We start from the raw sequence: 11,318 nt of genomic DNA on the forward strand, positions 1-11,318 counted from the left end.
TTAAACCAATCGCTGGGTGATGCTGGTAGGCAGCACTTCTCCACTGGTCGACCTTTTCCTCACTTTGGCTCTCCTCCTTTCTCAGTCATTCAGCCGTCGTAGATATCCCAGATCTGCATGGCGCCCCCTGTAGTTTTCTCCTCTGTAGTTGGTTTCAGCTGCCTGCTTCGCCCGCACGTCCGGTTCCAGCGCAGGGCGTCGGTTCTGAGAGCACGCGGGCTGTTTTTTTTTGCTAGTAGCACGCGAGCTGTTGAGGCGCCAACGCAGGGCAGTCCCTGCGCTGGCTAGCGCGGCGACGAGCAAGGTGATATATTCATCCACTGCTGCACAAAAAACCCCTGAATCGAAAAAAATACGTCTTCTTCTGAGACACATTTTCTCCAACACTTTTCCATCTACATCTAAACTATCAGTATTTGCTATGTTTTCTGTCTCCGTGCTAACGAGTAATGTTTCCATTTTTGCACGGGCCAGGGTGCGGCAACCAACCTGGTGTACGATCAGGTCGGGGACCACGACCCCCTCGTCAACGTAGGCGGCGGCTTGCGTGCGACCTGCTCGCAAGCAGGGGATGCCTCGTCCGGCGTGTATGACGAGACCACTGCTTTTAAACCTGACCGGGACGTAGACGAAGCGAGCAGGTCTGGCTTAAATGCTCCTGTTTAGTAATTTAGGATCTTATCTTATGTGTGTGTGCTGTTTGTATGTCTGACTTTGAGTTTGATTTATCCGAAAAAATGTGTTGTACGTCTGTTCTGGAATAAAACGTAGGTAAATTTCAAATATACTTCTCGATGGAAACATGCTACGAGCAACTCTTTTAATGCGATCCAAACGGACTGCGCTTTTATCCGTTTTTTCCCTCTCGTGGCGGCCGCCCTCCCGCCGTCCGCTCCGTTTTTTAGAAAAAGGGGTCGCAGCCATATAATGCCAGCAGCGCGTGTCGACGCTGATAAGCAATGCCGGAATCATGGATATTCGGAGAAACACCACAAGGGTCGTGCGGGCCATCGTCCCCCCCATGGTCATTCCAGCACGCCTGTCGGCATACAAGAAAGGTGTGTCGGCCTACATCATTTTGAAACACGCCCTTCTGTAGTGACGGCACTGGTGTTGAGATCCGCCTTCCCGGTCTCCATGCTCTGGCACCGTTGCGGCATTTTGGTCGATGGGGGGAGGCGCGGGATGTGGTTGGCGCCACCACGCTTAGGGGCTGGCCAGTGTAGCGTTGACTAGGCCATGCTAGCCAGCAACTAACCCTACCATGTACAGCGCCTCCCTCGTGTCGCCGCGGAGTGGGCACCCTTGACGTCCAGGTGCACAGCGGCGTCGACGGCGGCCACTGTTATGGCTTCGTCCCCCACGCCCGGTGCGTGCCTCCGGCACTTCCTCATCACCGAATGGGTATATTTCATGCCGGACGAGGCGAGGCGGGTGAGGCCGGCGACGGATATGAGGTGGTCGTCCATGGATCCGGGCGGGAGCGGGGAGCGCGCGCGGGCGGGATGCTTCCGGGGGAAATGTATGAAAATGGTGGGGGCTCGTCTCGTGCCCACGTCGCAGCAAGTCCGGCTCAAACGTGGAGGTTCGGTTTCGTTTGGGTCGGCGCATTGCACCGATTTCCTTGTCTACGTCGACCCAAACGGACGCGTGCGGACGAAATGGGTCGCCCGGTTGTAGTTTCTCTAATCAACAGTGTGCGCGTCGATCGATATTTATCTCACATGGTGATACGGTGCAGACACATGCATGCGCACCATGATGGCATTTTCGAGCATCTCTTCTGCTCTCCCGCAACAGCTACGAGTAGCTACTCGACGTACTGCGCGACCGCGACGGCTGATTACACGCAACCGGGCCCGGTACGTCCTTGCGTGCAGATGCGCCTCCACAAGCGAAGTAATGTGGGATCAGTTTCAACGCGTGCTCTCGTCTGGACGTCTCGCATTGCAACGATTGCTTGTGCGTGTTTTAACTGGCGGCTGCTTACCACGCGTGTGTTGCTGTGAGCGTTTCCACCTACTGCTGCGCCTGGACTCGTGTATTTTTTGTAGATGCAAAAGTAACCTTTCAGAAAATCGTAGGGGAGGAAATGGATTGATGATGCACTGATGTGGTTGGGCAGGTGTAGTAATGCAAGGTTCCTTGCCATGCATGACGAACAGTGTTCGGACACAAATCCTCTCACTCTGTCGTCTTCCAAAAGCCACGTTGCTAGCGCGTCTGCTGCAAAAGCAGAGGAGGGTTTATACGCCGCAACCCCATCCCCGGGAGCTTCACTTCTCGGCCACAACGCTCTCCTCCACCCTCGCCCAGCCTGCTCGCTCCCCATTCCACCGCCGAGGAGTACTCCGTCAAGATCCAAGTGCCAGGCCGACCAATGCAAGGTATCATCTTTCGCCTCACCACCTCTCTGTTGGCGTTGGCTTGCTCGCTCCCACGTCCGTTTTGACCGGTTCGTGCACGCTTGTTCGCACTTGCAGTTTTTGTTTGCTGCCATGTCGCGTCTTGGGACGCGCTCGACCGGCACGGCGACCGGCAGCAGCTCTACGGCTGTGCCAGGCACAAACACTGCTTCCCTCGTGCCGCCGGTGGGCGCAGACGATGATCCAAGCAATGAGTCGGATGCAAACTGCGGCAAGATCCAGGTTCGGAGCTACCTAGCCCCTAGGATAGTGAATGAAGTCGTTGCTGCCCTGACGGAACCACAAAAAAAGTTGTTTGTTGAGAGGGGCCTTGGCGCCATGCTGTCACTCCCTGAACTTGTGAACATAGACCGTTAGTACAGTTTCTGGAATGCTACTAGGATAGATCCGGTTAGGAAAACAGTCAGGCTGGGTGATGGCAGTTCTCGGCTGGTGATGGCTGATGCTGTTAGGGATGTAGTAGGTGTGGGGACGGGTGACAGGGAGATTCCCTTCCCCCATGAGCCGAGCTGCGTCGATCGTGATATCTTCAGGGACGTGTGTGCCGGTTTGGGACTAGATGAGACGCTGGATAAGATTAGCTTGCAAATGCTGCGGTCCGTGCTTGCTTCCCCAGGTGATCTAAGTGTCGATTTTGAGTCCAACTGGCAATGTGCTGCATTTGCTCTCCTTTGCACTGCTTGCTTGTTCAATCCTAGAGTGAATCGGAAGGACGACCCGATCAGCCCGGAAGTGTTCATTGTTGTGCGTGATCCATCGAAGATGTTTGAGTTTGATTGGTGTGGATACATAAAAGTTGTTATCATGGCTGGTGTGACTAAGATGCACGCTGATCTCAATGCTGGGGCGACGACGGTTCAGTTGCAAGGGTTCCTAATGGTTCCTCAGGTAGCCTCATCTCACATACTATGTTTCATATACATTTGCCGTGTTTTTTGCATACCTATCCCATAAGGCTGAATTGTTGCTTTCCCTCCTGTACTGTCCTAGGTAATCACATTTGCAAGGCTGAGGACTTCCAGCTGCTCGCTGGTTTGGACGCTGATCGTTGAAGTATTGGTTGACACAGGTTATATGGCAAGGCGAGGGTGAGTAGACAATTACTGTCATATGGATAGCTGTTTTGTATCAATATGAATTCTGCACATATACTTGCCCCCTGATGTTTTATTATACCCATTTGACCCGCATTTCCTTGCCAGATAAGGTTTGTCGGTGAAGATGTCGCCATAGGGGACTCGGTGAACCAGGGGTTGCCTCCTGTTGTGGATGTTGACGCTGCTCCAGTTGTTGCCCCAGCTGAAACTGTCGTTTCACTGTCTGAAGTGGCCGGGTGGCAGGCTGAGGTACAATGTATGGCACAAAATCGTATATATTTTGCTGCCGGCGTGTCTTGCCGCTCCGTACTATGCATAATCACTAATGGGATGAGCTACTTTGCCCCTAGGTGGTTGACTACTTGAGTGCAGTAATGAATGCACACATCTCGTCTGTTACTGAGGAGAATATGAACTTGAGGAACCATGCTGAGTCTTGCATGACCAGCTTGCTTGCGATGATTGACAGTCGTAACGCAAACAATGTCAACTCCTGTAATGAGATGATCGGGTGTGCGGTTTCAAAAGTAGCTGATTTCAAGCTGAGGGTAGCTGGTGGTGAGATTTCCTTTGTTAAGATTCATGGCGAGACTTGCTCCTTTGACATCATTTTGATATATTCCATTTCAAAAAAAAGGCTTGCCTAACGGTTTCGTTTCAGATTCTAACACGGGTGTTGTGCCCGATGTCAAAGGGAAAAGCCATGTACCAGAGGCAGAAGGTATGTGTGTGCTATTGTCAGCTTTGTGTGGGTTTAGTTGGTTATTTGTTGTCATGGCTTGTGGCAAACAAACATAAATTGTCCCTTGTGACAGGTCCATCCACTTCTAGGCTCGTGAACCCGAATATTAGGAAGCGGCTTGGCACGGATCTACTATCAAGCTTGGATGCTGCCACTGGTGAGTCTATTAGTTTTTTGATATCTGCTTGCTAAATCATGCTATATGAGAATGTTAGCCAGTAGGGGTGGTCAAGCGTGCATTTTAATGTAATACTGGGCAGAGCGATGTGATCCGTGATGCACGGACGCTCTTTGGGCCGTTCCCAAGCCCAAATAGCCTTGACTTGAACCGCAGGACATCATTGAGGGAAGTTGGTTCAACCAGTGTTGGAATTGGTAAGCTTCCAACTGGATAAACTTCTCCGAGTTCCTGTGCAACAAAATGTATAAAATACAAGCTAATTCCTAACTGTTATTTAGTTACTGAGGGGCGGGGGTGTTGTTGTCGCTGCCTATTTTGTAGGTAATGTGGCCAGGCGCCTTGATTTGAATTTGGCGAGTGACGTTTGTGATTTCATAAATGGGACACCATTTGTGCGTCCGATGAACCCTATGCCCGTCGACACAAATTTAACCATTGGTCCTTCCCCATTCAGAGAACCACCTGCAGTTTTGCGGCCCCCCGGTATGTGGCCCTTCCTCCCCGACTGTGTCTCTATCTCCCTAATTTATTATAAGTTATTTGTTTTCCACCCAAGCGATTGTTATGGTGGCTTTTTAATCCCCTGTACTTACCCCCTGTTTTCATGTGTGTCCAGAACTCACGCAGAGCAAATTGCTTGGGTGGTTTGCTGTAGCTCCGCCAAATAAACGCCCAAGGATGACTACTGACTACTCGATTGCAAACCCGGTTGGAGTAGCTGTTTCTGAGATGGAGGGGCGGAGAAGAGATGAGCGTTTCTATGCAATGGACATGGATTCATCAGTCAATGATTTATTTAGGTATGTGCAAACATGGTGGACACTTGTTTTGACATATTTGTTGATCGGATAACCAGCGCGTGTGTGCGCACTGCAAAAATCTGCATATCATGAACAAAATGGATTTTGTTCCGTGTGCAGGGTGTGGTTCAAGCATGGGCGCCCATATCTCATTGAGATGACTGGTGAGGAGGTGCTGGAAGAGTTCCACATCGATAAAACACTTGCCCAAAAAGGCCTTGACTCCATTCTACGTTTGGGGATCTGCCCCCCGGCATCAGGGAGACTGATCATTGGGCCTGATTGGGCGGTGAGTGTGTGTCCACATCAATTAACTTGTTTTCCTTGGTTTTGTTTAGTAGCAGTTGTCTGGATGAAGTGTAAATGTTTTTTGCTTGTAGTTCAAAGTTTCATACACTAGGGGGTACTGGAGGAGAGCGGATGTCCGTGCAATGTTTAATCAACTACCACCCGGGGTTTCGTGCGAACTGGTTAGTGATCAGATTTTCCTCTTCCATTTAGTGGATGTGTTGCATCAAGTACCACCTTTTCGTAGCTATCTTGTTGGCTTTGTTATTCTAACTGAATCAAAAAACAGGGGCTGGTTGTGGTGTACCTTGGTCAAGGGTGGAGTCTGTATGTCTTTGACACGCTGCGAAGGGTTCTTCATTTAATTGATCCAAACATTTGCAAGCCTGCTGAGAGCCAGATGAAAGCAAAGCACTTGCGGAATGCAGAGGAGCTGTTGGATGCATTCTTGAAGTGTGGTGAGATGTTCTGGGGGGAGGGGAAGGTGCCACACAATGGATGGTCTTATTGTTTCCACGCTACGTGCACCTATGAGAGGTCAGTTTTGCTTGCCGCAAAACAATTTGTTCCTTTCTGCCTTCATATGTTCTAACAAACTAGTTTTTTGTGTTGGGGTTCAGCTCTAACACGGCTATGCAGGTTGTGCACCACATAATCAACTTTGTCCCTGGGCAGCATCCGATGAACTTGACTGAGGTGTGTGGCTGCAAATTATCTTATGGTGGGGCGTGAAAAATGTTTTGGTATGATGTTTTGCTTGACCTTTTAGTTTTGTCGCAGTCTTCTTCAATTGCTGTCAAGAAGAAGCTTCTTCGGGCCCACCTCACGATGGTGGGTAACACTGGCAGCCTACCCTGCCATGTTGAAGCATGATTGTCATCCCAAAAGGTCTGGGTAACCACACAGATTAACTCTCTGTGCCCCTGCATATATTGCAAAAGCAGGGACTTTATCTTAAGTTGGTCACCATATGTTTTGTGTATCCTCCCCTTCAGCTACTAGATGACTGTGGTCCGGGAAACATAAGATATTGTAATATTATCAGTATTGCCCAGTTACTATCCCAGTTTGGTGGGTGTTTTAAGTATTTGCGAACCTATGATATTGTAACCATTTCAGTGCGGAACGGATAAAACCATAAAAATATTTAGCGAGTTTGTTGCTTCTTTGCTATCTGTAGTGTCATGGTTTTGTTTTTCCCATGTCTAACTGGTAGTTTATTGAGACAAGTTGGTGGGCGACATTGCTGAACAGTTCAAGAAGGTGGCTGTACTTTCAGCTCGTACTGGTTATTTCCTGTCTTCAGTTTAATAAGGTGGCTGTACTTTCAGCTCGTAAGGATTGATAACGATTTCAGATCGTCCAGGGGGGAGTCCTGCTGTGGGTGCCAAGTTTTCACACGGATTGGATTTGTTTGTGCCTTTTTGATATATAAAATTTGATATATAAAATTCTGCCTGGGTGGTGGCAGGGCCATAGTTGCCGGATGATGTACAGTACCTGATGCTGGCTGTGTGGTGGCACTGACGTATTTGCCAGATGAGGCACAGTAACCGCTTCCACCCCCAGGCAGTTGTGCTTGTGGGTGGTTATGTGCCCACTTCACTCATTCTGGTGCGGGGAAAATGCGCGAATGTGGAGTTTAATGGAAATGACATGTTGGGCAGACGACAAAACTTTTGGCGGATTTGCACTTGGCTTAAAATTACATGGCTGTCCTGGGGGCATCTTCCATAGTTCAATTATTCTACAACGAAGAAATAAGATAAGTTGGTTCAGTACCTAGATGGTGGTTCTGTTGTGTAAAGTGACCAGATTGCATTGTAGTCAATGAAAATCTCGACAATTACCAAGTTGTTATTGTTTGGACGCTGCGATATTCAGGGAAATGTAAATGTTGCTGATTACAAGAAAAATACTAGTTAAAAGTAGATACATAATGAGCGACCACGGGACACTTGTTCTACATTATTATCCAGTGCCGTCCTAGATACATTAGAACTAACACTCTTCGCCACACCTAAACCCCTAAGTCTTTCATCGTCTCATTCAGAGCGTCGGCAATGGTGTCGAGTCCTTCTAGCTGCAGAGGGGCGGTGTTGCCTTCCATGTGGATCAGCTCGATGAGGAGCGAGCCCCTTTCGTTGGCGATAGCTGCCTGTATATATGGCCAGTCATGTAATTAGATTTGTCTCTCTGGATAAAGTTGTCTATTTAGTGCGAATTGTTCTGAAGTAGTGACCCTGGTAAGTGGTTTTGCCAGTGAATTCCCTTTGAATTGTCTTAGTAGGTGGACGACACACAGGGCACTCTCTGGCCTATGCACAAAACGCGTTGTCGAGAATCATAAAAATGGCTAGCAGTCAGGAAGAAAGGATCACATGATTGACAAAAAAAATGAACAAGTGTTGGGTAGTAGTTTGGCTTCAACATGCGTACCTTGTGAATGTTGTGGTAGACAGTAGAGGTGACTTCTTCGTCCATGAATGTCTGCTGCAGTGCCACTCGGTGAAGAATTCTTCAATGCAATCAAAAAGAGCGTCGTGTATCTTGTCGGCCGCGTACATAAAACAAGTTTTCCGTGTTGTGTCCTCTGTCTGGTATGCCATTGGGTCCATTATGGTTATCACGTGGGCCATCATGTCCCAGTTGAAGCAGCACCAACCATGTTGCATGACGGCGGGGATTGTAACCTATTACATAGGGTGAGAAAAATGGAAGTGAGGCTTATGTCAAGCATCGGCATTGCTTGGGTTCTGATGCAGTTCTACCCACTGTAAGAACAGAGAAATTTGGATGAAAACAATTCTGGAGACATTACCATCCGACAGTTTGCGATGTTGCACTTCACTTCATTTTCGATGACTTGCCTTTGTATTGACATGATTCTTGTGGTATTTTCCCCTGCAAAGGCGTGACACTAGCATGTCACCCAATATAAGAAAAAAAGGTTAGAATATATCTAGAACTATGGCAAGAATGTGGACAGTGTCCTGTAGTTGTGATTTCATACCGCAAAATCGGGCTCGAGGAGCAACCGGTATAGTTCGTCGGGGCTGGCACGGTGTGCATGTGACTCCATCTGTCCAATTCGCCGGACGATCAATGACCCAAGCTCGTGGTCCAATTCATAACAATTGCATATTTGTGACTTGATGGCATTGCCGCTGACTGCAATGATCCGTGGGTCAGGGTGTGAGACCCTATCCTCGTGAAAATGGCATCGGGGGAAAACAGGTCAGCTTAATCTACTGGGCGCGGCAGGGTCGTCGCGCCGTCCACACTTGCTTATCTTTGGAAAGTACCTGGTATTGCTTACCTTGCTAGGTCATAGGGTGTTCTTGATCGCATCCATTCTCTGATGGCTTTTAGAACGCACGGCCCGTGTGCGCACCAACCAGTTGCTCGACCATGGGTCTTTGGTGAAACCGGTGTGGGTAGCTTTGATCTTTGTTACAGCCGTGACGTTGACTTGACCAAAGACAATATGTCCCTCGGTGTCTCCAATCTCATTGTTAAGCATCATTAGCTGGCCCACTAGGTGGTCTGAGTGTGTCTTTGTCGCCGACGTAGGTGAAATCAGAGTGGCTTTTCCATCCTTCTTAACAGGCGTACTAGCTTCATTGTGTTCGTCTATGTCCAATTCGAATGATGGTGCGTCTGCGAGCATTGGTGATTTTATTGCCCTAATGTACTTGCATGGACAACCTATGAGAACTGCATATTATCAATGGAGGAAAACATTGGCAACCTATTACCTGGCGCGTCGTCTGCCCTTGCTCGCTTTTGGCCCCTAGTAGGTGTTGTGAACAATTGGTCGGCGATGGTCAAGACCACTGGTTTGGCGCATTTAACGGACGTCAAGGATGGAGATGACAACTCCAACCTTCTTCCAACTATTTGTTGTGCGAGTCTGCTCGGTGCTTCTGCGTTGTGTGAACCTGCATAAACAACACATTTTAGTTCAGGCTATGTGGAAAAAAGGACAACTATTTTAGAGTCATCACGGCCGGGTGTGTGTGTGGGGGAGTGGAGAGTACCAGAACCACTGACGCCTGGTGCGGTTTTGACAGCGCGATAAGATGCATTGGGTGCGGGTGTTGTCAAATTTGGTTTGACAGTGTACACCTACAGCAGTTTTTTTGTGAATCGAATGTTCTCAGTTGCAATGTTCCTTCTCATTTCATTTGCGATATGCACACACTTTGCGTTGTGCTCTTTTAGTGCCCATCCTAATGGAGAAGCGGCCTGCAAAATGTAGGCAGATGTTAGGTTGTTGTGTGGAGGTGGCCCGCACCAATCTCAGTCTAAACAAAGATTTTTTTTGGCTTTGGTATGTGGTGGGTGTGGATTGTGTCTCACCAGCTCTGGGTTTTGCAACTGGATCCAGCGAGCGTAGTCGCCGGGGCTGAATTCGATGATGCTTTTATGTGTCTGTGCAAGGTTGCTTGTGTCCGCATTGGTATACCCTCCCCGTCGAGTGGTCTCTGGGTTGTGACTGACGAGTGCATACTGATTTGCTGAGCCTTCAGCCTTGTGCTCCATTGCTTTCTTCTTGCCATGCTTCTCGTTCTGCCAGTTGTGCCATGTGTAGCACATGGCATTCCAGTGTCTTGCCTGCATAAGGTTGCGCGTAGTTTAGTACGTGCCGCGCTATCATAGTTGTGGTTAAACATACATAGCTGTTACCTCAGGGACTATGAAGATTGTTCTCCCTAGCTTTCTTGCTGAGCACACGAGGATCATCCGTTTCAGGGTCTCCTCGTCGAATAATTGTATTCGTGGCATTGTCGTTTGCTTCAAGTTCATCATGCCCAGTTCAACATTATCTAGCATGAACACATGTCGACATGAAAAGCACATGCTGATTATGTTAGTGCAGAGCTTCAAACAAATCGCCAAAAAGAGCATTCCGTAACTTTGGGGTTTTTATTTTTGTGAATTTGGCCTATCCAACTGTGATTTTGAGGGATTTACCTGAAAGAAAAGGTGACACCCAGAGAGGTGGTTGGGTGTTATGTTTGCATCTGTTTCCAACTTCAGTTTGCAGACTGCTTCTAGTAAAAAATTGAATGAATATTTGCACCAATTGAAGAGGGAGATGTTTGCTGCATCCTTGATGGCAGCCCAGTAGTCGATGGTTGAGTGATGATATTTGGTGCACGGTGCGAACAGACTGCCCATCACAAAAACAACAAACGCCATCTTGAAGGAATCCTTTTCTAATCGGCTGGATAGTTCATTTATTTCCTTGCCGATGAACACTTCGAGCGAACTTAAGCTGCGATCAGATTTCTCTGTCCACCCTATAGAGTTCCTGATGAACTCGATTGCTTCAGATGTGATGTCTGCATCTTTCCCATGGATGTCTCATTGACCACATGGGATGCCAAACACTTTGTGGAAATCCTGTGGATAAAAAGTAATTGGCGTTCCGCCGTGTCTCAGGATGATGCAATGCTCTTTCACATCCACCTTGGTCATGAGGAACTTGCTGAACTTGAGATTGATTTTCTGAATCATGGGGATATGCAATACACCCTCAAAGCCAATCTCCTCAACCAGGAATCTTTTGTAATCCGATAATGCAGCAACGACCTCTGTTACTTTCTGAATAGCTATCCTAGATGTGTGTTTAGTGGACCTGCTTGTCGATCCCGATGGAGCTGCTGCTTCTCCTTCGTCTACCGGCTGCTCTCCATCTCTTTCCATTGTGGGCGTGGTCTGGATCTGCCGTCTGACTTGCTGTTCTCCTTCTTCCATCGATCTGTGATGTGCGAAAAC

At 48.4% G+C, this 11,318-nt stretch overlaps 3 protein-coding genes and 1 long non-coding RNA gene across 5 annotated transcripts; 3 read left to right on the forward strand and 1 right to left on the reverse strand.

Annotated features, from left to right (window-relative positions):
- Positions 1 to 26: 26 nt before the first annotated feature.
- On the forward strand, positions 27 to 787 carry LOC119323773. Its single transcript, XR_005156484.1, has 2 exons — positions 27 to 304; positions 475 to 787. It is a non-coding gene; the product is annotated as an uncharacterized LOC119323773 (long non-coding RNA).
- Positions 788 to 2,522: 1,735 nt separating this feature from the next.
- On the forward strand, positions 2,523 to 3,767 carry LOC119323772. Its single transcript, XM_037597486.1, has 3 exons — positions 2,523 to 3,314; positions 3,417 to 3,514; positions 3,629 to 3,767. Exons 1-3 carry the CDS (start codon positions 2,862 to 2,864, stop codon positions 3,630 to 3,632), a joined length of 555 nt encoding a protein of 184 aa, XP_037453383.1. The 5' UTR covers positions 2,523 to 2,861; the 3' UTR covers positions 3,633 to 3,767.
- Positions 3,768 to 3,880: 113 nt separating this feature from the next.
- Positions 3,881 to 6,691, forward strand: LOC119323770. The gene is made up of 10 exons (XM_037597481.1): positions 3,881 to 4,081; positions 4,185 to 4,244; positions 4,339 to 4,422; positions 4,768 to 4,929; positions 5,063 to 5,246; positions 5,367 to 5,535; positions 5,627 to 5,716; positions 5,824 to 6,071; positions 6,155 to 6,230; positions 6,315 to 6,691. The coding sequence occupies exons 1-10, from the start codon at positions 3,898 to 3,900 to the stop codon at positions 6,405 to 6,407; spliced, it is 1,350 nt and encodes a 449-aa protein (XP_037453378.1). The 5' UTR covers positions 3,881 to 3,897; the 3' UTR covers positions 6,408 to 6,691.
- Positions 6,692 to 7,411: 720 nt separating this feature from the next.
- LOC119322199 lies at positions 7,412 to 11,270 on the reverse strand. 2 transcript variants are annotated; one of them, XM_037595690.1, is made up of 11 exons: positions 10,512 to 11,270; positions 10,224 to 10,363; positions 9,897 to 10,151; positions 9,575 to 9,782; positions 9,293 to 9,475; positions 8,854 to 9,194; positions 8,548 to 8,737; positions 8,356 to 8,454; positions 7,974 to 8,227; positions 7,777 to 7,852; positions 7,412 to 7,692 (listed from the first exon to the last, which is right to left on the reverse strand). In XM_037595690.1, the coding sequence occupies exons 6-11, from the start codon at positions 8,883 to 8,885 to the stop codon at positions 7,555 to 7,557; spliced, it is 789 nt and encodes a 262-aa protein (XP_037451587.1). In that variant the 5' UTR covers positions 8,886 to 9,194; positions 9,293 to 9,475; positions 9,575 to 9,782; positions 9,897 to 10,151; positions 10,224 to 10,363; positions 10,512 to 11,270; the 3' UTR covers positions 7,412 to 7,554. The 2 variants fall into 2 exon arrangements, with proteins under 2 accessions (XP_037451587.1, XP_037451588.1); XM_037595691.1 differs by lacking the exon at positions 10,512 to 11,270 and having other exon boundaries at positions 10,224 to 10,372.
- Between the last annotated feature and the right edge of the window lie 48 nt (positions 11,271 to 11,318).

Source organism: Triticum dicoccoides, chromosome 6B (genome assembly GCF_002162155.2).
Source record: "Triticum dicoccoides isolate Atlit2015 ecotype Zavitan chromosome 6B, WEW_v2.0, whole genome shotgun sequence".
Classification (NCBI taxonomy): Eukaryota; Viridiplantae; Streptophyta; class Magnoliopsida; order Poales; family Poaceae; genus Triticum; species Triticum dicoccoides.